General features: G+C 42.8%; 2 protein-coding genes across 2 annotated transcripts; one reads left to right on the plus strand and one right to left on the minus strand.

The window, feature by feature from the left end:
• Positions 1 to 12,618: 12,618 nt before the first annotated feature.
• LOC136508630 (uncharacterized) lies at positions 12,619 to 22,270 on the minus strand. The gene is made up of 4 exons (XM_066503353.1): positions 22,014 to 22,270; positions 21,681 to 21,896; positions 14,380 to 14,572; positions 12,619 to 13,108 (listed from the first exon to the last, which is right to left on the minus strand). The coding sequence occupies exons 2-4, from the start codon at positions 21,768 to 21,770 to the stop codon at positions 12,978 to 12,980; spliced, it is 414 nt and encodes a 137-aa protein (XP_066359450.1). The 5' UTR covers positions 21,771 to 21,896; positions 22,014 to 22,270; the 3' UTR covers positions 12,619 to 12,977.
• Positions 14,591 to 21,652, plus strand: LOC136508631 (uncharacterized). The gene is made up of 4 exons (XM_066503354.1): positions 14,591 to 17,558; positions 17,661 to 18,887; positions 18,987 to 19,105; positions 19,189 to 21,652. Exons 1-4 carry the CDS (start codon positions 16,946 to 16,948, stop codon positions 19,585 to 19,587), a joined length of 2,358 nt encoding a protein of 785 aa, XP_066359451.1. The 5' UTR covers positions 14,591 to 16,945; the 3' UTR covers positions 19,588 to 21,652.
• Positions 22,271 to 26,400: the final 4,130 nt, after the last annotated feature.

Below are 26,400 nucleotides of genomic sequence, written 5' to 3' on the forward strand. Positions count from 1 at the left end.
ATCTCATAAAAAGTAAGTATTAATGTTCTATATTTACCTTCAAGAATTGTTCCTGGGTCAGGTTCATTGTTCTTGCCTCTTCTTTTCTAACCTTCATCCCTCTGTATTGAGCATAGTAGTCGATGATGGCCTGGACGCACGCCTCATAGTGCATGTCCTTCATGAGCTTCTTGGTGGCTTCTTTAAAGATGGAGGCCGCCTTGGCCTTGAACCCCTCCTGGCATCTGTAGAAGTCCTACATATAGACGCAATGTATACAGTCATTACTTCAAGAATGTCCAGTGAATGTGATGTATTGAGCAATGTAGTGCGAGGAATACTTACCCATAGCTCGCCCTTCACCCGCTCCGCCTTATTGGGGAATACCCTGCTGTCACGATCAGCGGCATCGCGAGCGGCGATGTAGTGGTCCCACGTGTAGGCCGACTCATGCTCTTCGCCAAACTACACTAAGCCAGGGAAGTGTAGCCTGCACAAAAGGCCAAGGATGTCGTTGACCTTGCAGTTGTGATCACCCCCACTGACCTTAATCCAACCCCTGCCCAAGTGATTAAGATAAATTATTAGTTTCCATTGTAATTTTCAACATATCAAATAAAAAATTATTGAGAGCATCTAAAGTTACTTAATCCCAGAGGGTCGAATCATCGGGCGTCTCTCAAGAGGCGATCGCCTCAGAAGGGTCGAGGGACCTCGCAACCAGACCTGGGAACCAACTGCCTCCTCCTCCACCTGCTCCTACTCCTCCTGTACCCCCTCCTCATCACTAGAGGCGTGCGTGGAAGGTACCTCCTCCTCCTCAGACGACAACGAGGAAGCTGTAGGCGACGAGGGCCTCGCCCCTTTAACCTTCCCTTTACCCTTCCCTTTACCCTTCCCTCGACCCTTGCCTCGACCCCTCCCTCGACCTGACCCTGAAGCTGACCCTAAAGCTAACCCTAAAGCTGCAGCTTTGAATTTTTCGTAAAGCGCCACGATCTTCCTCATACCGTCCACCATTGTTCAATCACCTGCAATTAAAAAGAGTAAACCAATCAGCACAGATAAACAAAACATACTTAGAAAGATATGCAAAATAAACTAAACATACTTCAAAAATAACATGGTATGACAAATAATAAATAAATTAGTATGGCTCATACATGTATTAGAAATAATCATCATGATCGGGATTAGCTGGATCATAAGTCTCATCATCACTATCACGCGTGTCGATATAATCATGCCCTTGCTCCGAAGGAGGAATGTCGTCATCACTGTCATTGCCTAAATGTAATCGCTGAAGTAATTCTAAGTCCTTCACATTCTGAACCTCGTCTCTAGCGTCCTCGTCAGCAACCCTTTCATTGTCTACTTCCATTCCGATCGCTTCGGTTAAGTCTATCTCAAAACTCCCTTCAAGCCCATCTTCTTGGAAGAACTCTCCACCATATGTGTTGGGGTCTATGTTGTAATCTTCATTGTTTGGTATAGGTAGTTTACTGTGTGGCGATACCTTGTACACAACATCCCAACCCTTAAGACGGTCGTCGGTTTGGCATGGGTATGAGAGATAATAAACTTGCGTGGCCTGTTGAGCCACAATATAGCCATCGTCTCCTGGTAAGACGGATGATTGTCGAATTTCAACTAGCCCAAGATTAGGGGTCCGTTTCACTACTGATGGATCAAACCAATGGCATTTGAATATGACTGGATTAAGTGGTTTGCAACCATGAAACATGAGTTCGTATATTTCTTCAATTTTTCCATAGTACTCGACCCCATCAAAGCCTGGCGTAAAAACTCCGATATTTGTGGTTCTTCGATTGGGCTGACTCTGCTCATGGCTTGTTGTGTGAAAGTGATATCCATTCATGTCATAACAGGTAAATGACCTGACCCTATAGGCACAGCCATCGGCAACCTGTCTAAACTCGGCACTCATAGACGCATCAGTTTGGCCCTGCAAGTTCAAGCAGGGTGGTTCGTTATATTATTTGCATGTACGAATAACTTGTAATGTCAAACTAAGTACGAGCTAAATTGGACTGTACCTTCTATTTGAACCAAGAAATGAAATCAAGCATTCCATTTCCTGCACCCTCTTTGAGAAGGGTCTCATCTTCCTGCGGGGTAGGTTCCCTTAATTCACGCCAGAATTGACGATGAAATTCCCTGTACCAACGAGAAATATGGGAGTTGGACACAGAATAGTGACTACTTAAGAACAAGTTTGTTGAGAACTTACAGAATGTATGGCTCCACTTCGGATAGGTCAGTCAACACATACAGCATGATAGTGTGCCACTCTTCATGTTTCAAGGTCTTGTGGGTCGCACCACTTGCACTTCCGAGTTGCCCTCGGAAAATGCTAAGGCTCGATTCATCTATGTCGGCATTGTAACGAGGGGGTGGATTATGCACTCTAGGAAGGTTGTCAGCATAGTATTTTGTTGTGAAGTTTGACACCTCCTCCAAAATGCATGCCTCTACAATGGATGCTTCAATTTTGCATTTATTTTTACATTTAGTTCGAAGAACCTTTTGACATCTCTCAATTGAATAGCACCAACAGCCCTACACAGCCCCCCCACTCGTGCTTCATACGGGAGGTGCAGAATCATATGCTGCATCGGATTGAAGAAGCCGAGTGAAAAAATCTTCTCCAACTTATAGAGCAACACAGGCGCCATTCTTTCTATTTCTACAACCACGATACGAGATAACTCCTTGGCACAAAGCTGGCGGAAGAAATTGCTCAACTCCGCTAGCACCTGCCAGACATGCTCAGGGACATAGCCTCAAACCATCATCGGAAGTAGGCGCTCAAGCCATATGTGGTAATCATGACTCTTGAGCCCGTTGATTTGCATAGTAGCTAAGTTCACTCCCCTCTTCAAATTCGCTGCATACCCATTAGGGAACATTAACATTTGAAACCATTCTAGTACCTCCCTCCTTTGGGCCCTCGTCAGGACAAAATTGGCCTTAGGCTTTCTCCATGACTTGCCGGCTCTGGGAGGCGCCATGTCTAGCTTTGGTCTATCGCATAACCTTGCTTGATCCACTCTAGCCTTAACATTATCCTTTGTCTTATCAGGAATGTCCATGATTGTACCAAAAATAGCCTCGGCGATATTCTTTTCACTGTGCATTACATCAATGTTATGTGGAAGAAGAAGATCATCAAAATAGGGGAGGTTCCACAAGCATGACTTCTGAGTCCAGGCATGTTGCTTGCCATATCCCACAAAACCACCTTCTTGTTTATTGACCTCGAGTGCATCTAATTGAGCATGAACCGCGGCTCTTGTCATCATCTGCGATGCAGGGTCTTTAACTACGACATCTTTCGTAAAGTTCTTGATGTCTCATCTGAATGGATGGTCATGAGGGAGGAATTGTCAATGTTTGTCGAACGAAGAATACTTGCCACCCTTCGTCAGCCAAATGAACTTCAGAGAAGCCTTGCATACTGGGCATGGGAACCTCCCATGAACACACCAGCAGTAGAAAATCCCATATGCCAGCAAGTCATGCAGGGAGTACTGGTACCAAACATGCATTTTGAGGTTTGTCTTTGTAGCTCGGTCGTATTCCATACCCCTTCGTCCCAAGCACGGACCAAATCATCAATCAGATGCTCCATGTACACACTCATATTATTCCTCGGGTGTTCTGGAATTATCAACGACAAGAATATGTTTTGTCGTTGAAAGAGGACGCCAGGGGGGAGATTGAGGGGGATAATGAACATGGGCCAACAGGTGTACGGGGCAGCCGCCATTCCATAAGGATTGAACCCATCTGTTGCCAGCGCAGCATGTACATTACGAGCCTCTAGAGCTTTCTCACGATGAATCACATCAAACCTTGTCTAGGCTTCACCATCGGATGGGTGTACCAGCTTCTCAGGATTATATCGACGTCTATTTTTGTGCCATGTCATCTATTTCGCGAATTCCTCAGTCATGTAAAGTCGTTGGATCCTTGGTATGAAAGGAAGGTATCGTAGGATCTTCACAGGGATTGCGAGCTGCCTCTTCTGACCATCACCAGAGTCTACCTCCAGGAACCTAGATGATTCGCACTTCACACAGTACTTTTCTTCCGCATACTCTTTCCTAAATAAGATGCATCCCTTCGGACAAGCATGTATCTGCTCGTATGGCATCTTAAGTGCACGAAGGAGTTTATGTGCCTCATACATGCTCTTTGGCAAGATGTGACCATCTGGGAGCAGGCTGCCAAAAACTGTCAGCATAACATCGAAGGCGTCTCGACTCAAGCTAAACTAGGACTTCACGGCTATTAGGCATGCAATGGCATCCAGTTGAGAAACCTTAGTATGCCCGTGAAGGGGTTGCTGTGCCGTAGACAACATGTCGTAATATGCCTTTGCAGTAGCCTCTGGCTCCTCCTCCCTACGTCCTTCATCGAAGTGTGCTTCATGATAGTCATTGAATATGTCTCCTACCCTAGCATCATCATCATATTCCTCGATGCGTTGTCTCACAACCTCATCTCTCCCACGATCGGCTTCACCATGGTAGATCCACCTGGTATAGTCTACCGTAAATCCATTCTTGCAAAGATGTTTACCCAAGACCACCTTGGTTTGCCGACGCATGTTTGCACATTTGCTGCAGGGACACCAAGTGACACTAGCTCCTTTAACCCTTGCAAACGCCCGTTCCAAGAAAGCATCGGTCTTGTCAATCCATTCATCGGTCAACGAAGTCTGACTAGAGTGGCCCGTGTACATCCACTCACGGTCATCCATCCTCTAGCATATTAGCGAGTAATATAAAAAATCACGTTGCATCTACACGTTCCTATACTGTCTAATAGGTGAAGATAGGTCCTAATCCCACCCGAGGATCTGTAGATGGGGTTAGTTTCCATGCTCTACTCCTATCTGAGACAGAATTTTGGCAGCACCTCCCCGTTGTTCTCCAAATACACGTTCTGGAAGGGAGATTGTGTATCCGGAAAACAACAGGGAGATGCTGCCAAAACTCTATCATGGATCGGAGTAGAGCATGGAAACTAACCGCATCTACACATCCTCGGGCTGTCCAAAAAACGTGGACAATTCAAAACAGATACGATTATAGATATGCAAAGATCTGCATATTTCCAACCGTATCTCTTTCGAACGGGAGACGCCTAGCTAGGTTATGTTATATACGAACATGATATGGAAAGAAGGGTCTTTTATGCCTCACCTTGCTGTCCTGCAAAGTGACAAGTCGAGGATGTTGCAATAGCCTCTCCTGCAATAAAACATAATAGTGTCAAATCTAAATTTCGGCAGCACCTCCCCTGCATGGGGAGGTTTCCAAAACCTGTAATAAATAAAACGGCACGATGGCCGACAACCACATACACTCGGCAACAAACGGCACGATGGCCGACAACCACATACACATCTTATACCTTGCAAAACGAAGGCAAGTTGTGGGGCAGCGGGAGGGCAAGGCGGAACCAGGCGGCAGGCGGGGCAGGGAGCGGCGGCAAAAACCTTCAAGTTGAAGATAATAGAGAGCCAAATGCATCGTGTCAGTAAGTGTATAGCGAGATCATTAAAAGAATTGCAATCATTGGCATGGAAATATGCTCAAGTTAATAGTACAACATCACTTTTTGCTGAAGTGATGTTGCTTGTATGTGTGTGTCTAGTTTTAACAATTTTGACATATGGAGATTGCAAGAGCTAGCTAGCATGGTTCTTGTGCCTTATCTCCTAGGCAGCATGGGATGATGCAAACATTATTTCCATTTGAGCTTTTACAGATCCATCAAATCAGCCTTTTGATCTCAACATGCATGATATGGTTCGCCTAGCTAGCTATTAATATATATGAATTGTATCCAATCTGGTTGTGTTACCGTTGAATCCTTACTCAATTCAGGACCGATAGCAACTAAACACATATCAAGGATTCAACGGTAACACAACACTCAGTGCTGTACATTTCCAACTCAAATTTGCAAACTTGCCAAACAAAAAAACAGAGGTGAATGATTTGGTACAACTCGATTCAACCTGGAGAGTGAATGATTACTGCTTGTGTGTATTTCAAATCACACAAGCTTGAATTTGGTACACGTAGCGTGACAACTAATGGTTACTAGTGGCAGTATGTAACCCTTCTCCTCTATATTATTACCGTTGGGTAACCACATAGGTTTTGGGATAACTGCTACGACTCTCTAGCAATCAATCATATGCCAACAAATTATAAAATAATTACGCTTGCTAAGTATCTAGAGGTAGCTGGTAACTAGTGGAAATTATGAATAAATTTCAACTCTTTTCTGTTTAAAAAATAGCTTTTTCTAGAAATAAGAGTCTCAGTTTCATCATGTCTCAACATCAAATATTTCATAATTATTGACTAGTTATAAGAAATAATCATATAAGCATAGTTATTACTTAACTAAAAAACGATACATAGACTACTATTTGCACAACACTGAACTGCAGCAAACAGTGATGAAATATCAAAACCAAACTCTACACAGATTAGCCAATAACCCTGTTTTCACAAAACAAATATCTACTCGCAGTGACAGTACTGGGGGGAGGGTGGCGGTGGGCTCCCGGGGCGATGGTGGGGTCCCTGGGCGGCAGGGGGCGGTGCAGGGGATAGGGGGCCGCCGGGGCGCCGGCAGCTGGGGGGAGGGTGGCGGCAGGGTCCCTGGGCGGCGGCGGGCTCCGCACAGGGCGCCGGCCGCTGGGAGGAGGGCGACGGCGGCCGGGGCACAGGGTGGCGGCGGGCTGGGCGGCGGCGGGGTCCCGGGGAGGTCGGCGGGGGTTCAGGGTGGCGGTCGGGGCACAGGGCGGCGGTGGCAGCGTGTGTGAGTGCGTGAGTGTGGGCGGGCGCGTGTGGGCGTGAGTGTCCTGTGCGTCAGGGGGTCATATGAAAGGTATGCCGAGTGCCCCCGATCTGGGCACTCGGCAAACTAAAGATATGCCGAGTGTCCAGATCTGGGGCACTCGGCATTGTTTTTTTTTATTTTCAAACCGTCCGGTACTGCGCAGTGGGGCCGGATCAACAAAGTTGCCGAGTGTCCCATGTACGACACTCGGCAACTATTTTTTTGCCGAGTGTCAGGTAGAGAACACTCGGCAAAAAAAAATTATTTCATGCTGCACCGTCCTCCTTCTTCATAGCGCGTTTTACTAAATTTGTTATGATGGACTTTAAAAGTACCTTGTCAAATTTACTTAACAATGCATATTTGATTTTCTACGAATATTATTCCATTATTTCATGGAGTTATAGCTCAAATTCAATTTATATAAATTAAAATTCTATAATTGCAGTTAATAAATTAAAATTATCAAACGGATCCGAAAAAATCTCAAAATTTGACATGGACCAATCTATGTTGTCTATTGCCTATACAAAAAGTTTTAAAGTCAAACCCCAATTCGACCGTCACTTTGACTCTAAATCTTACCAGATCCTTCGCAACTCCTTGATTCTTCTTCGAAGATGCTTCGGTTTGTAAGCGTCGTACGTGACAAATTGTGTGAAACCTTCTCAATTTTTTCCACAGTCTCCACGTATGATATCAGGAGATCTTGACAAATCTCATGATTTTCAGACTTCGTTTGCTTTTTTTAGAATTTAAAAATCATTCGGCCACAGGTTCGTGGCCGTGTTTCCTGAACAAAATGTTCGAAATTTCTTTTCAATTCCCGGGTAAGGCCCCAAAATGGACTCAATAACATGAATATGATTTCTCCACTCAATTTATTCCATTATTTGAATCACTTGCGGTTCAAATTTGACTTAAACCAAAAAATTCCTCTAAATGCAATTAATTAATTAAATATAGCAAATAGATCGAGAAATATATCAAATTTTAACATGTAGTACCACATGTTGTATGTGGAGAGTAGAAAAAGTTTGGAGGGCAGAAGAGGAAAAAATTATTATTTTACCGAGTGCCAATAAAAAACACTCGGCAACATTATTACTTTACCGAGTGCCTGCGCAGAACACTCGGCAAACCTTGTCTTTGCCGAGTGTCTCTAACGGACACTCGGCAAAGTTCTAACGGTAGGGCGGCGCACCCAACGGCCGTCACACGGCCGTTGCATGCCCAGCGCACGTGCTTGTACTTTGCCGAGTGTCCATGTTTGCCGAGTGTTTCGTTGTAGTTTGCCGAGTGTTTTCTTTTAAGCACTCGGCAAAGTTGGGTTTTGTCGAGTGCTATTTGTTTGCCGAGTGTTTCATTCAAAACACTCGGTAAATAGGATATTTGCTGAGTGCCCGATGGAATGCACTCGGCAATTATACTGTTTCCGGTAGTGTGCCCCATGCATCCTTGAGCATGACGCAAAAATTTTGGGCCAGCACAGGGATGAAAGCGGATTGGATACAAACGATACCACTTATCCTGCATTATGTCCTATATCTCATATTCTATCCCATATTTTTATCGGATTTTAGAACCAGATATGGATCTTTTGGATATCGATATCTATTTCATATACATATTAGAAATCCGATTTTGAGTATTCGGATTCGGATACGGTCGGATACTAAATGTTCGGATTCAAATATAAACTATCCATATAGCGTTTTGACCTTTTCGGGACGCACGGATATCCAGAAATATCAATTCCATTTTCATCCTTACCCCTTCCCTCATGTCCCCCCTGCATCCCCTTCCATGTCTCCCTTCCCCTGGGTCACCTTCCCTTCCTGGGATCTCGCTCCCACCTACCCCACGCGCAGCCTAGCCTTAATTAAGGCCAGCTTATTTGCCACACTCCACATGCGCTAATTGATCGAGTTTACATGGACATTTTACCAACTTTGTTTGATCTGTTAAGCATATTGTTCGTATACACGGCCATTTGACCCGTTTACCTGCCGTGTAAACGCTACACGATAGCTTACCGTATCTGTTTAATTGATCGTTTATCCCATTTATAATACGTTTAAATGGCTGTTTAGCCCAAATAAATAGCTAAACGGTAGGTGACTGACCATTTAGCGTTTAGCGTCTAGGATGTAACACTGGTTAAGCATGCTTTAGAAATTATCTTAATGGGCCGTACGCCTGTAGCAATATGATGATATACAGGAACTGTGTAGAGCTTACCTTATCAAAATGAAAGAACGTTTCTAATGAAAGGACGTTGCTACGGCTCAGCCAGCACAGGCTAGGCGAAGCGCGCCTCCCGGCCTAGTTTTACTGGCCATGGCCGGCAGGCTAGCTCGCCGGAGCCACCGTAACTGTGCGGCTCGTCAAGCCTCAGGAGCCTCATGCACACACGGCTGCGTGAGTACTCTGAGAAACCCTGTCGTCTTAAAAAGAAAGAAAAAGAGAAGCATGTGAGCTTTTCGCCAGCCCAGCCCCACTAGGCCGGGGATGCCTTTTTCATATATAGGGTGTGTTTAGTTCGCGAAATGAAAATTTCTGGGTGTTACATCGGATGTGTCGGAAGGATGTCGGGAGGGGTTTTTGGATACTAATAAAAAAATAAATTACAGAACCCATCAGGAAACTGCGAGATGAATCTAATTATACTAATTAATCGGTCATTAGCACATGTGGGTACTGTAGCACTTAAGGCTTTTCATGGACTAATTAGCCTTAAAAGATTCGTCTCGCGATTTCCAACCAAACTGTGCAATTAGTTTTTTTCGTCTATATTTAGTACTCCATGCATGTGCCACAAGATTCGATGTGACACTTTGGGGTGAAAATTTTTGGAAACTAAACAGGGCCATGATAAGGCAAACTGTGTTATTTTCAAGGTCCCACTAGCTTAGGTGTTGCTGAAGGTTTTTTTTAGATTATTCATTACAACAAGATGATACAAAGACCTTGAAACACTTCTGGTCTCTATATAACAAGGATACACACAACCTAAAGAAAGATATTTAAAAAAGAACACACTAATAACGCTTAATCCGAAGACTAGACTGCCACCCATGTGCCCGGATAAAAAACTTCTTGGTCACCCGCGCCAATTGTTGAGTTGCCGCTACAACCAAATCTTGTGAAGTTGGCTTCTGTAGGATAGCCCATGTACGAAGCCAATGTATAATCGAGTAGATAACCTGTAAAGGAAAAGAAGTACGTTTCTTTTCAAAAACCAGGTCATTCCTACGTAACCAAAACGGCCAACATGTAGCTGCTACTTCTAGCAAAGCTAGCGATTTTAATTCTTTACTAAGACCGCAGAGCCAAGACCCAAACATGTTTGATACACTATGCGGTTGAGACAAGGCTGAAGCCACCAGAATAACAGACCAGATAGCATGAGTAAAATGGCACTAAAAAATAGGTGCTTAATTTTCTCATCTTTATGACAAAAACAACACTATTTGCTGTCGTGCCAACTGCGTTTAGCTAAGCTGTCTTTGGTTAACACTACGCCTCTACGTAGGTACCACAGAAATACCTTGATCTTCGATGGAGCTTTTAATTTCCACAAGCATTTATCATTATGGATCATTGCCAGGTAATGAGATTTAACTGAGAATTGTCCATTAGGATGCAAGTTCCAACGAAATTCATCTTCATGCTGGTTTAACATATTATTCGTGATGCGTGGAAATAAGTTGTTCCAAGCCACTAATTTGTGTCCAATTAGATCTCTTCGCTAGGATAGAGTAGGTGGTGACGTGCATAACACTTCTGCTACAATAACCTGTTTGTGCCGGGCTATGTTATAAAGGCAAGGATATTGTTGATACAGAGTTGACTGTCCTAGACACCTATCTTCATAGAATCTTACTTGTGATCCTAAATTACGATAATCCCAAAACGGAGAATATCTTGTTTAACCTTCATCAGGCTAGCCCAGAAATACGAGTCCCCATCCTTCCATTGAACTTGAGAAAGAGGCTTAGATCCTTCGTTGGTGCCTCTCTTTTTTCATGTTGCAGCAGGCAACGCATCAGGCGGACATGCCAGTGAGAGCGGGGGCAAAGCCATGGCGGGCGGGGCGAGGGGGCCATGGATGGCAAGGTCCAAGCCAAGGTTGTTGGCCGGGTGTGGAAGCGGCCAACAAGTGTAGGTTGGGTGTTGGGCGAGGGTCAGGACGACCATGGATGGCGGGCTAAGGCGGGGGAATCGTGTGGGTGTGGGAGCAGCAAGCAAAGGCTAGGGCGTCAGAGGAGACGTGGTAGCGGGAGAGAACAAAGAAGAAAATAATGAGGAAGAATGACATGCAGGCCCCACTTGATGGCTACCTAAGGGGTCTAAAACAGCATGTATCCTCTCCATCCCCATCTTTTGTACCAAACCCAAACAAGGATGTTAAAATCCCTTCAACCAAATATAATCACGGGATGATTCCATTTTAAATAACTGAACAGGATTCGATTAATCCCTCCTTGTCCCAAATTAAATGCATCCTTAATGTTGTATATGATGGAAAATCATGTATATAGAAGATAGTTTTTCATAATCAATAGCATCAATTAAATGCGAACTTAAAGTTGTATATGATGGGAAATCGTGTATATATACTCTCTTTGTCTAATAAAAAGAGTCATTATGAGATTCGTGTTGGTTAAACTTTCTTAAGTCAGACTAGGTTTGTAGAAAATATTAACAACATTTATATCTCCAAATAAGTTTATTATAAAAATATATTCAACGATCTATCTAATGATACTAATTATATATAAAAAATATTAATATTTTTTATATATATCTGATCAAAATTGAAAATGTTTAACTATTTAGAAAATTGAATGATACTTTTTATAAAACAAAAGCAGTAAAACATAATCTTCATAGTAATAGCATTAAATTAAATGCAACCTTAAAGTTGTATATGATGGGAAACTGTGTACATAGAAGATAGTCTTTCGTAGTCATAGCATGCGCATGCTATGGACCAACATATTGACCCGCCATGGGTGATGTTGTAGGGGTGGTTGAAAGATCAGTGAGTTGATAAGACTCAATGAAGTCATTATAGGCCCTGTTCGCTTCGCTGAAAAAGCAAGCCGAAACGTTGTTCCGGCTAATTTGTTGTGAAAGAAAAATATTGTTCCGACTGAAAAAGACGGATTATAAGAGAAGCGAATAGAGCCATAAGCGTCTTATAGCAATGAAAATTTTGCCTAGCACTTGACAAATAGCTACATAACCACGTTTTTTTTAGAAATCTAGTATATCTTACACACACTCACCCTTACGAATGCATAAACATCTTACCCATGAACAACTCTAAAAATTAAACCGGTAGATCTATTCTCCTAGAGTTGTCTTAAGTTAATTTTTTAAAATTTAACTAAACTTATAAGAAAGAACGTCAAAGTTTATGATACTAAATAAGTATCATTAGATACACTATGAAATAAATTTTCATAATATGTTTTGTTTAAGGATATAAAACACTATTGCCCTTTTTCTATAAACTCGGTCAAATTTAAAACAAAAACTTAAGACAAACTCTATGGAAATTGATTTATTTTGGGACTGCAGAAGTATTATTATAAACCACTAAATGCATTCATAAAATAAATACTTGGAGCATATTATCTACCACTAAATGTATTCATCATAAAATAAAATAAAATATGGGCATTTATGCCGAGTCTAGACTTCCTGGGTGGATAAGTCCAACAGAGTCGTGAAACAGGCGCACGGGACAATGAGGTCTTGGCCAATCCTTTATTCTTTTAGCAAATCGCATGCACCATAACGACTCAGGAAGATATGTGAGAAGTAGAGAGCAGACCTTGCAGGGAGCCAGGGACCATCTGCACATTATATGTTTCTTTCTTTGTCTACAACTGATTACTGTTCCAAACCTATATATGAAGAACAACTAGCAAGGCATAAGAGAGAGACCAGTTGTACATAGTAGAGCATGATGCACTCAGAGCGAAAACAGCATTCATGCCACTGTGGACCAGCGCACGATGGTGATGTGCGCTCAGGCTGCCTCCTACAGAACTGGAGGACTAGGAGCACAGGCGACGATTCGAAGTGCATGACAAGCATTATGGTTCCAGCTTCAAGGAGACAACACGGGACTTCCTGTTCTGCTTGGCTGCCCTCACAAACACTATGGAGAGGCATGCCGGTGCCCACCATGGCCTGCGGACTTCTTGCTCCCCTTTGAGGCAGGCGACTGGATTTTACAATCAGCATTAGTCACACCAAACTTCGTTCAGAGTTCAAGCAGAGACTTCCAAAGAATTACATATAGACAAAAGCATGATATCTCAAAATTACAAACAAAACAACTCAAGAACTCACTTAAGGGTGCTTAGCGTTGTTCCTGGCAAAGATATCCAATATTCAATAGCAGCATATATTGAACTTACTAAAACCTCACTAGTCACTATGCTAAACATATTAGAGTCACACAGTGAAACTATCCAAAACAGAAAGAACCAAAATATAGTAGAGCTTCAATCACACAACCTATTTGCTTACAGTCTCTCCCTACTATTCTCAAAGTGCTGTTCCGTCAATGTTATCGTTATTAATGAGTTAATGAGTCAAGCATTTCTCAAGAGATCAGTCCATAACTAGGTAGTCGCACTGCATTCGTTGAAGTGAGTGATACTGAGGCCTAATTGCCTAAGTTCATAGCTGACCTTCGAACAATACCCCACCTGGTCTGACTTGTTCTCATTTAAGGTGTTCATATTGTGTCAAACTGTCAAATGGACCACTAAAGAATTATTTTTTCTAACTATATCCAATATTGTTTGTGGCACCTCTTAACATCATTTTTTTCCATTTCACATGTATTTTATGTATAATAGTGGTTAAAGTAAAACTTCCAAGGTTTGATGGCAAGAAGTTAAAATATCTATTTTAGACCACATGTAGTGCCACATACGTTTAGTAATGGAGTCATGATCATAGTTCTTAAGGCGTCGCCTAGGCGTCCAGGCGACCCCCAAGCGCCTTGCAAAATGCTCGCCTAGGCGTCTAAGGCGGGCGCCTAGGCGTCTAAGGCGGGCGCCTAGGCGTCTGGGCGGTGGCACATTGTCATGCCTCGCCTTTACGCCTTAAGAACTATGGTCATGATTAACTCTCAAACTGCTGCCGGTAACTTGGCAATGACACTTTATATGCACAAAACTTCAGCAAAAGAATTAGCTAAGCCAATCTACATAACTGAGCAACCGAGCAATGAGCTTTTACCACTTCAAACACTAGTATTTTGGCTGCTTTTGTAAATGCCAAAAAGATGCATCAGTGAGAGGAAACGAAAATTTCTTTTTAACAGACTACTTCGCACATTGTTACAAAGTCAAGTGGAACCGATTGAGAAAATGAGTACATTTGGAGGAGCACAACTATTATAAGGTAGAATATAGAAGAAATGGGTTATATAGATAGAGTCCTTGATGTGAAAGGCTAAAGAAGAACAATAATTATACAAACCTTTAATGCGCCTCAACTCTTTGCACAGTGTGATAAAGTCTCCCCATTTCATATGGCACCGCCTAATAAAGCGCAGAATCTGTTCAGTAGTAAACATGGACAAGCTTTCTAGATATTCTCCATTGACACCGTTTTCTTCAAATACTTGTCTGTAGCTACCAAGATTTATTTCTTCCAGCCATAATCCAACATCCTGAAAGAAAATAGTTACCTTATTAGGTGAATAGTAAAACATCTTGAGGTGAAAATATAGCCTTGAACTCTTTCATTGGACCTACAAATTGAAGTCATAATAAACTAAAAGTACTATGCTGGCCCAAATATGGTTCTAAACTATAAAAGCTTAACATACGACAAGATTCTAGATAAAAAACTCTTGAAATTCAAAGATGAAATTGTACTAAACTGCAACCAGATATGCTGAATGAAAATCAAGAAACATACCAAGGGAAGGAGGAGAAAAAATAACAGTGATATGGATGCCAGGTCGTTAAATGACACTATAATCTGTCTTGCACATGACCTATCCAACTATGTAAAGCTTTTTGTACTTGGGCAAAAGATGCTGTGGTGCAATAAACAAATAAGCAAACAAGCCAGATAATTTCAAGCTTCAGATCATTCGACTTAGGAAACTGAAAAGAGAGCATAACATAGGGCTGTCTTAAAGGCATAGAAGAAAGGATCAACATAAGACTTCTAACCTAAAACAACAATGCATTTATGACACAGCTAGTTTGGCATTTCGATATATAAGCAATTGGGGAATAATAAGGGATACGTTTTGCAATGACAAAAAATTTCAAAGACCAAGCCAGTTACAAAGTGATTTAGTGTGTGTATCAAAAGAACTAAATAATAAAACTATTGCTGTGGCAAGAAATGAGAGAAAACGAAACAAAACATATATATTGTAATATATGTTGTAGCAATACAATCCCTAGCAATCAGCTCGACCTTGGTCTACTCTAACCTGGACCCCAGTCCATGGGCAGCCTAATCTAACACAGCCCAATCACCACCTGAACTTCTAGGCCCAACCTAGCTTTAGCCTGTACAAGGACTAATCACAGCCCAAACCACTTTCTGTTTGAGAATGTAGTATAGTCTAGCTCAGAAAATGTATAAGAATACTTCAAGGGCAATATGAGTATTAACTGGACAATCGAAGTATCAAACTAATGCTGTTAATTTAATAATCTGACATAACAATGAAGCCCAATTTGGACTTAAGTTCAAACGAACAATATATATGATAGATAAAGAAGAAGTAGAACCCAAATATCTTTAAGAAGCAATGTTCGAAAAAGCGACGCCTCATCCCCGCCTAGGCGCGACTAATCGCAAGGCGAGGGGTTCCGCCTGGCCTACGGGGGTAGGCGGACCCCTAGGCGGGCGGAGCGCCTCGGCGGCGCAAGGCGGCGCCTCGGCGTCGATTCGGCGGCGCTGAAGCGGTCTAGGCGGCGCGGAGGCAGACGAGGCGACCGAGCGCGCGAAAAATTGACGCCGCGGGCGACCGCGCGCACGCAGCTGGCTTCGGGCGCGGGAAGGATAAGAGGGAGAAGGGGGAAAAGGACGCGCCTGCTTGCTTCCGGGAAGCTCTCCGACGGCCGCTCACCTCCCTACGACCCCGCCGGGAAGCTGCTCCCGCCGGCTGCGCTCCTCCTCGCTGGGCAGGTGGTCCCGCAGGCCGCGCTCCTCCCCGCCGAGCTCGTGGTACCGTCGGTCGCGCTCCTCCCCGCCGAGCTCGTGGTCCCGCAGGCCGCACTCTTCCGCGCCGAGCTCGTGGTCCCGTCGGTCGCGCTCCGCCCCGCCTGGAAGCTCCTCCCCGCCGGTCTCTTCATCTCGCCAGGCGCTCCTCCCTGCCGGTCTCGCCCTCCTGCCGGGCGCTCCCTTCCCCGCCGGGCACGTCCTCCCACTGCCTAGTCCCCTCCCCGCCGGTCTCCTCCCTAAGCTGAAGCCCCAAGGCCCAAGGTCTGTATGTCCTCCCCTGCTCCTCTCCTCTGTTCCCTGCTCCTCTCCTCTGTTAGCTTTGAAGTGCTCAGAAGTCTAAAATCTGATGTGAATCTGAATGACATACTTGACTGAATCTGAATGACATGTATGTATTTGTAATTTGTTGGCTGCATGTATATTACAGTATGTATCTGATTGGCTGAATCTGAACTCTGAAGCCTGCTCCTCTTTTGTTTGACTGAATCATTTGTTGGCTGCATGTATGTATCTGTGTTTGCGTGAACTCTGAAATCTGAATGTATAGCTGATTGCTGCTCGAGCTCCTGCCGGCGGTTTCGATTTGCTTGGTAGGAGTATTGATCAGATCCGCACTACTAAGCAAGTGAATGCTGCAATGACAACATGCCGCAGTCTGAACTTGGTAGGAGTGCTCTGAAGTGATGATTCTTATTTGATAAACAAATTGACCAAGCAGTTACCATGAATTTTCTCTTGGTTCAAGCTAGCACTTTTTTTAAAAAAACATTGTTTGACTGCATGTATGTATCTTTGTTTGACTGAATCATTTGTAGGATGTGTGACTGATTTTTTTAGCTGATTTGCTACATGTATGTATTGCCTGAATGTTCACTTAACTCTGAATGTATTGTCACTGAAATCTGAATGTATGTATATGTATAGGATGTTGACAACAGAGGTTGCACCTGAAACTGAGGGAGCGAATCTCCTGAGAAGGAATTCAGATGATGTGGGATGGGAATATGGGGTTCTTGTTGATGCTATCAACAAGGACAAGGAGAAGTGCAAACTATGTGACAAGGTGATGCAAGGAGGGATTTATCGGTTGAAGCAACATGTGGCCCATGAAGGAAAGAATGCGACGAAATGCAAGGCCAGAACACCGGAGGCTCTGGAGGCTAAAGAGAAGTGCAAGAAAGCACTAAATGATGCAAAAAGGAAGAGGGAGGAGAAGACTGTTCGTGAACTAGAACTTAGAGAGGAAGTGAATGTTTCTCGGGTTGGAGGTGGAGAGTCAGAGGAAGTCACTTGTATTGGAAGTTCAAAGCCTCACAAATTAGGACCCATTGACAAATGGACGCGTGCTATTGATCCTAAAGCAACCAAATCTGAATCTTTCACTCAACAGAAGCTGAACAAGGAACTTTGGAAAGAAAGATTACATGAGGTGCATAAATATATTGCAAGATGGGCCTATAGCCATGGTAATTTCCTTGCTGTTTTTTTATTTCAGATTTCAATTTCATTGGATGCCTTGCTGTAGTACTGAACTGAACACTAATTTCCTTTTTTTGTAACATTGACAGCAATACCATTCAATGCATGTGACAATGATGAGTTCAAGCAAATGTGTGAAGCAATTGGACAATTTGGGCCTGGAATTGAACCTCCAACTATGTTTGACCTGCGAGGAAGATTGCTGGAAGAAGAATATGCAAGAACCAAGAGTTTGCTGCAAGAACGTGAAGCCGAGAAGTTGAAGAATGGGTGCTCTATTATGACCGATGCTTGGTCAGATAAGAAGAGGAGAAGCATAATGAATGTGTGCACTAATTGTGCTGATGGAACCAGTTTTATTTCCTCAAAAGAGATGTCAGATGTGTCACACACAAGTGAAGTCATCTTCGAACTAGTGGACAAAGCAATCGAAGATATTGGTCCAAATGATGTGGTGCAAGTTGTGACTAACAATGCTTCTAACAACATGGGAGCAAAGAAGCTACTGCATGAGAAGAGACCACAGATCTTTTGGACCTCTTGTGCAACTCACACAATCAACTTGATGCTCCAAGGAATTGGCAACATGCCTCGATTCAAGAAGGTGATTGACCAAGCAAAGACATTCACCATATTTGTCTATGGGCACACAAGAACACTAGAGTGCATGAGGTACTTCACTGAGGGCAAAGAGATAGTAAGGCCAGGAGTGACTAGGTTTGCTTCAAACTATTTGACTTTGAACAGCATACAAGAGAAGAAGGACCAACTAAGAAAGATGGTGGTGCATAGTAGGTGGGACTCATTGAAGGATGTGAAATCAAAGAAGGGAAAAAATGCCACAGCAACTATATTGAATCCAAACTTTTGGAAGGATGTGAAGTTGACATTGGCTGTTTTTGAGCCATTGTTCAAAGTTCTCCGTTTGGTTGATGGAGATGTGAAGCCGTCCATGGGTTCTGTATATGGAGAACTATTAAAGGCAAAGAGACAGGTCAAAGAGGCCCTTGGCAATAATGAGTCCCGTTTCAAGGATGTTATTGCTGTTGTTGACAAGAAAATGGCTGGAAGACTTGATTCTCCATTGCATTTGACAGCTTATTTGCTGAATCCACACTACAGTTATGCTGACCCTTCAATCTTTGATGCTCCCAAAATGACAGAAGGATTTATCAGTTGTGTGGAGACTTTTTATTATCATGATGAAGACATGCAAGAACAAGCTGCCAACATTGAACTCCAGAAGTATCAGAATAGAGAAGGACCATTTAGCAAGAAGCTTGCAAGGACTTTTGAAAACTTTGATTATAATCCAGGTAAAAGTTGTTTGCTGATTTTACATGGTTGTTTGTTGTGTTCATCTATCAAGAAATCTGTTGTGCCTACTAACTAATAGAGAGGTTTTTTTATTTCAGCATCATGGTGGTGGCTTTATGGAACTGAAACACCAGCTCTACAGAAGATGGCTACCAAGATCCTATCTTTAACAGCAAGTTCTTCTGGTTGTGAAAGAACTTGGAGTGGGTTTGATGGGGTTAGTACCTATCTGTTATTAAAATTTCAGCAGCATTACAATTAAATTGCAGAACTAAAAGTGCTCTTATTTTTAATTTATAGGTGCACACTAAGAAGAGAAATAGGCTTACTACATACCGCCTCAACAAGTTGGTCTACATTCAATTCAACAACAGGCTGATTAATAAGAGAGCAAAGATCAAGTCAAAGAAAATTACTGATGTTCTCTTGTCTAGTGATACAACTGAAGCTCAAGGTTTCCTCCAAGAGAATGGAGATGATTGTGCATTAGTTGTCTTTAGAGATGAGGAAGATGAGGAAGAACTCATGGAAGGTACAGGGATACCTTGGTCTGTGCTTGGAGATGCAGTGGGAGCAGAAGAACAACTAGAGGTGCGTAGAAGTGCAAGGGTGAGAGAGCTCTATGAAGAAGAGTTTGAGTCCGAAGAAGAAGAGTTTGATGAAGATGAGGATGACTATGTGATGGATGAACCCTACTGAAGAAGTGTGAGACAGCTTCATGCCTTCATGTCATGTTTTAGCTTTTATTATGCATCCATGTATCTTTAACTTATGAACTTAGAACTCCTGCTGTGTGCTTGTGTTTTGTGTTGTGAGAACTGAGAACTAAGAATCATCAATCATGTGTATCCATTTTATATTCTATGTTGCTGCCTGCTGTCCCTTCATGTTTGTGATTTCAAAAGGCTATCCTATGCTGCTGAAATGCTGATAATGGATGGGAGAAGGCTCAGACCTCAGATAAGTACCTAACTTGCTATTTCCTATTTTTTGTATCACTTGTATTGATGCCCAATTGCATCTAAAAGTGTTGTCCACTTCTATTGCAGCAGTGCTGCAGGAAATTCAGTGATCAGTAGTGTATCAACTGCAACTAAGGACAAAGGACCTAAGGTATGTCTACTGGTCCTTCCCTATTTTTTATCTAAATTATTCATGATTTGTGCTATAAGCCTATAATTGTATATATTATATATTGATATATAAATATAAATCGGCAAAACGCCTAGAAAAACGCCTAGCATCGCCTAGGCTGGCCTAGGCTGGACTAGTCGCTAGGCTAAGGGTCATCGCCTAGATTTCGCCTAGCGCCTAGCAAAACTTTGTTAAGAAGTGGAGCTGCCTGCTGCAGAATATTAATCTGTTATCTAAAGTTTGATTGTCTGCCACATCAACATCATCAGGTAAAATAAAACAAAAAAAAGTTTGAGTGACTAAGCAATAATAATCTGCCCATTCAAGTAACACCAAACACTCCAGGTTGGACTATGATTTGGTCTTATGAAGCTAGAGCAGGTTGGGCTTGTTGGTCTTGGGTCATTCTTTGGCCAGGGTAAGCTTTGACTGGGCCAGATCTGCAAAGCCTATGGTTGGGTAGGATGTGGAACAATATTTTAGCAGGCCTTAAACTGAGCTTAGTGTAAGGTTGAAATTCACAATCTAAGTCAAAAACTCAAAATGGCTCATTTATAATTCTATAGATAGTTTTTTTTTTTTTAATTCAGGATAAGGATAAGCACCCCATTGGCTTATAAGATTCAATTAAGGATATATAGTATGATCACTGTATGCCCTAAACCTAAACGAAGGCTAATCGTGTCGTTTAGGTCCTAAACGGTTGGACTGTTTAAACCCGTTTAAACCATCTAAAACGGTCCAAGCAGCATAAACAGATAGAGCTAGATGTGATTAAATGGAATAAATGGCTATTTAATTCACTGTTTAGTCAATAGAAGGATTACAACTACCACATCAGTACTCACCTAATCAATGTTGTAAATATATAAGGTGGAGTGGGATTTAGGTTCTTTCCGAAAAAATTATTTGCTAGAATACATATTTTTATATACATAAATGTGTATACTTTCTTGTATATTTAAATTTTACATACATAAATATGTATATTTTAGTGGTACTATACAAAACTGTTTAGACCATTTAACCCCATTTAAACACCAACTATATGGCACAAACGGTAAACTACGGTTGACCGACTATTTACCGTTTAGCATTTAGGATAACACAGTACCTCTCTAATGTGCAAGTTCCAAAGCCACCAAGATGAAATAATCCAGGAACAATAAAAGATGCAAAAACAAAAAGATCTAATGAATAACATGTAGGAAAAGACAGAGAACAATTGAATAACTGAAACCTCAATACTCAGTGGTCACTAGAACTGACAGTACATTAAAATGAAAGGGACAACAGCATATAAAATATCAAGTTCCTAAGCCTCTTTTTAGATTTCCCAAATGCCTAACAAAGTGACAACTTAAAAGCTAGGCTTATAACCAACAATATCACCAAATCCACTCCAAAATGGTTGAAACTCAACTGGGTAAACATTTAAACTATGTTATACTACAGTATATTCCTTCCCCATGGAGCCTGACAACAAGTCAAGGATGGTCAGAGGAAGAACACTGTTTCACGGATTTCCCAATGGCCTAATTAATTCTCCCAAACAAAAGACTATGTAGCGGCAATGCACAAGATAAAGACTCCGCAAGAAAAGAAAAAAAAAGCATTTGCAGCAGCAAAGCAAAAGAGGGGGGACACAGATGAGCAACCTCGACAGTCCATATGAAGAAATCGAGCGGTTCTGGCGACCGCCCCCGGCCCATCTCCCTCCTCCCAGGAGCGGACTTCGCTTGGGTCATGGGGGTTCAGCTGGACCAAGCCCCAAATTCGTGGAGGGCAATCCGCACCCGCGACCCAATCAGGCGCCACGAAGTGCTACAATCAGTGCCAACCAGTGTCGATCTCGCGAGCTGGAGACGAAGACCCTAATCGAGCCATGAACGGACAGATCGGGTTAGCAGCGCACATACCCAGAGCGAACACCGAATGGACAGGGAGAAGAATCTGGGTTTGATTGAAGCGAGCGAGCGATGGTTGCTTACCAACCCAAGAAGAAGGGACCAGTCCTCGCGCTAACGGATCTCTGCCCCCAGTGGACTGGACTCAGGGAGGGGCGCGGCGGGTGGGGATCCGGCGAGGAGAGCGGGAGGGATCGACACGCCAGCCGTGCTGTTGTCGGCGGCGACGCGTCGGGAGCTAGTAAAAGCCTGGTCAGTGCGGCGGTGGTGCCCGTGGGGCGTGGGCTGGACGCGCGTGGGACCTGCGTCTGGGGAGGGCCCGGCCGATAGCCGCGCAAACGCGAGCCTCGATGCATCGCACAACGCCCACTTCCCCAATTTGCAACCTTCATTCTTTCAACTTTTTTTTTTTACCTTTTGAGTTTCTCAAAGTGAAGATTTTACATTTTACGGATAAATATATTTAGTGTCATCCTTTTTCTAAAAACGTTTACTTTAATTTAATTACTAAAAGGTAATGATTTCAAGTCTTGAGCTGGGAAGTGTATTATTTTTGTGACGATATATTAGTTCAGTCCAAAGTGTTTTTATAGGCTGATTTTTAGTTCAGTCCAAAGTGTTTTTCTAGGCTGATGTTCCTACTGTTAGGAAAAAGTTATATTGATGCAAGTGTTTTCATAATTTTTAGTTTCTCTCAAAAAAATATTACAAATGCAAATGCTGACGACGATAAATTTATCCTTGTGAACTCACGTATGCACGTATTATCTTTGTGAGTACCTTCGAGTGATCTTGACTTTTGAGTTTAACAAAGATATCCCATACACCTACCTTGCTATGGACCGACGTATCACCTACCACTGGAAACAACATTACTAAATTTTAAAATGAATCTAAAAAATATTGCCATACTTTTCTTACTAGTGCTAAGGACCTAGATATTTAGTAATAAATATTGCAAATATGCTCATGTCTTCTTAATAAGGAGAAACATGTTCATTTACATGTGGAGCGAACCCATCTCATTCTCTTGGATGCTTTATAAAGCAAGACCCTACTTAACATAGCTCCAAATGGTTACCTCCTTGTTACAGTAGAGGAGCCAAAGACAATGAAGCAAAAATAGTGCATTCACTGACTCCTAATTCATTTTAAGAGGAGAGATAAAATGACTCGTCCCTATAGAACATGGAAGAGCCTAAACTGGAGCTATACCAAATAGAGTCTGTCTAAGAGCATGTTTCGTAAGCCACTTAGTGGCTAAAATAAACTGAAACTAGCAGTTAAACGATTCACTTTTCCATAACTTTCTCCTGACTATGCTTCTCCCCATTGCCCTATTTGTACTAAAACATAGAAATTAAATAAACCAAGCCTAGTTCTTATGGTCGCTCCTTTACTCCATTTGTGAAGCTTCTTAGGGAAGCCCTTCTCCACACTACTATACCAAAACAAGTTCTAAGTCCACCAATTGAGCGGGAGCTTGTGCCTTTCTAGGTCAACCTCTATGTTCATGTTTTCAGCTAGTTAGTTGCTTTAGTTGCTTAGTTCACCTAGGAGTGGCTAGTTTACTTGCTAGTCTCTTGTGTTGTTGTATGCCCTCTAGTGGTAGATCACCTTTGTGGCAGAACAGTCCGAAATGGCACGCTTTCGGAGGCGCTCGTCTTTCACTAGACACTAAGCACCCCGAAAGTTGGCTACATCGGACGGTTCCGTCGAGCACACCTCAAGGGAGAACTCGAACAATCTACGTTTTTCATCCAGGATCCAATAATGAGAACGAGTTTACAATACTTAGACCATTTCATACAACAAGAGTTCTCGAAAATACATTATTACAATACCATGTTCAGAGTGCGGAATTTAACAACGGAATTGAAATAAACATCTAACGATAAGATATAAGGATCCGTCTGTGCCCACTAGAAGAATCCTCCACACAACAGTCATTTCTCAAGCTGCACCTGCAACAGGGGTAAATAAACCTTGAGTACGCAATGTACTCGCAAGACTTACCCGACTAGTGGGAATAATTTCCCGACTCTAAAGGATATGATAAGCTTTATGGTTTGTGTAACACCTCGGGTGTTAGCCTTGCATAACTTGACTTGCATAGCATGAGCATGATCATAAAGCATTCATATATAAGCTTTGACACTGGAAACATTTGAGTGAAACATATGCAACATTCTTATTATTTCATGTTCCCATGTGTATGTGCATATGATCATGAGTGTAAACATGTAGATGATTGTGTGACCTTACAAATAGCTTAAACATGTTTAGTATATCATCATGAACAACTTTGGTATTCATGGTTAGGGGTAAATAGGTCATTAAGCCATGCTTTGATGTGTATCATCATTTGAATGTAGCTTGTTTGACCAAGTTTGAACTAGGTGTTAGAGACCTTGCATGGAGGAGATCACTAAAGCAAAGTTGTAGTATTTGCTATAAGGAACAACTTTTATTTTTGGGTCATGAACTAATAATGTGCATAGCTTGTTCTTTTGGAGCTCACAAAAAGGAATAAAACACTCATTGCAACACTTAGCCGTTTTTGTTCTAAGTCATGCCCTGACAGTGCTGTCAGCCCGACCTTTGGTACGATGTAACTCAGTTTATGTTGCGAATTAGCACGAGATCATTGAACAACATTTGGAGATGGTACTTAGGACTACGACTTTTGTTCTGACAGAATTCACTAAATCGCTTTGCATAGGGAGTTATTTCGATTGCAAAACCCGCTGTCAGGCTCGGCTTCGTGGTAGACTGACGAACTAAACCAGCGCCAGAGCACGAACGCCGCGTGGACGCGATGAAGGCCGCGCGTCGCCGCTGCTCTGATCCGCCGGGCAGCGCCAGGCCTGAGCCGGCCATTATCACCCCGCGTGCGCCCGCTCCATTTCCACTCACTCCCGCCAGCTCTCTCCCTCTCCAGCGCCCTCCCTTGCTCTCGCCGCGGAACCAGGCAACGCCGCCGAGCACAGCACCGCCTCCGCCGTCGCCTCGCGTGCGCTACACCGCACCACCGCCATCCCCATCTCGCCAGTCGTTGCGCCTCATCCACCTCCACCGCCTTGACGTGTTGGTTGCTTCAGTTATGCCTTGGTGAGGGCGTATTTCCTTTTTCCCCTCTCGCTGGAACCTCGGCCGCCATAGCCACCTCCACGGAAAGCTCGCCACAGCTCGGCTCGTCTACGCTTTTCTTTTGATTTTGAGCGTTAGCGTTTGGTCAGGACGTGTATTAGCCGGTGCTAGGACATTACCTTCGTTAGTGATCCCGCTGGCGTGGAATGCGACAACCCGCGCCGCCGCGTTCTAACCTCCGCACCACCGCGCCGTGGTCAAGCGTCGTTGGAGCTTTGCGTGAAGCGTTTGTTGCTGAAATAAAGTCACTAGGACACCGTTGTACTGTTGCGCGCCTCTCCTAGCTTTCCCATGGCCGGAGACGGCCGGCACAGAGTTGAGCAGCATCGCCGTGCCGCCATGGCCGGCGACGAGCATGCTCCGCCGCACTAGCACTGTCACCACCTAGACCATCCGATGCGTCTTGAGTAGTAGGTCACGATGGTGCCCGTGGTTTCGCCGGAGACCTCACCGGCGACGAGCCGTGGCCGCGCAGCGTCGAAGCAGCGCCGCTGCCCTATTTCAAGTCGATGACATGTGGGGTCCCCTGTCAGGTGGGTCCCACCGGTCAGCGATAGGAGTAGAATAGGCTAGTTCATTTAAATCCAGATCTGGTGTTGTTTTTGTAATTTTTGTATCTTCAGTTTGGTAGCTTCTAAAATTGTGAAATAAATTTGTTAGTGTTCCTTAGGAAGTGTAGTATTTAGGAAAAATATGTTCTTAACATTTGCAGTAGAAATTTTTGGAGATTTAAATAGAAATTTGAAATGTGCTTTTGAATGCATGCAAATTTGTTTATTTTATATCTATAGTTCCTGTGCTCCAAAAATTATGAAATTTTTGTGGTAAGCTATTCTTGTCATATATGAACTCTGGTAAAAATTTGAGGATCAGTGCATGTGTAGATTTATAGTTATAGATTTTTCTTTTATGAATAGTTAATCCTTGTATGAATTTTTATAAATTATTTATGAATCCAAAATTCATGAAATTTGTTGGAGGTAATCCTAGTACCATGTGGATGCTAAGAAAAATAGGAAATCTGTTGCTTGACACTTTTCAATAGGGTTTTCCATTTATGCTATTTCAAGCCTTGCTGCCTTGCCATTTTTGTATAGGATGTTCTACTTAGCAAAATGACATGAAATTTTTACAGTAGTCCTTTGATAGCATTGGTAAGGCACTGTAAATTTTCAAGAATTTATGATGCACATTTGATATATATTTATTATTTAACCCATGTATCTAAATAAAATAATAAAGGCATATAAAGAAATAGTTTAGGCTTCACCATTATATTTTCTTGGATGTATTTGGTATGCTTAAACTATTGGTAGACTTC

This window comes from Miscanthus floridulus, chromosome 15 (assembly GCF_019320115.1).
Source record: "Miscanthus floridulus cultivar M001 chromosome 15, ASM1932011v1, whole genome shotgun sequence".
Classification (NCBI taxonomy): domain Eukaryota; kingdom Viridiplantae; phylum Streptophyta; class Magnoliopsida; order Poales; family Poaceae; genus Miscanthus; species Miscanthus floridulus.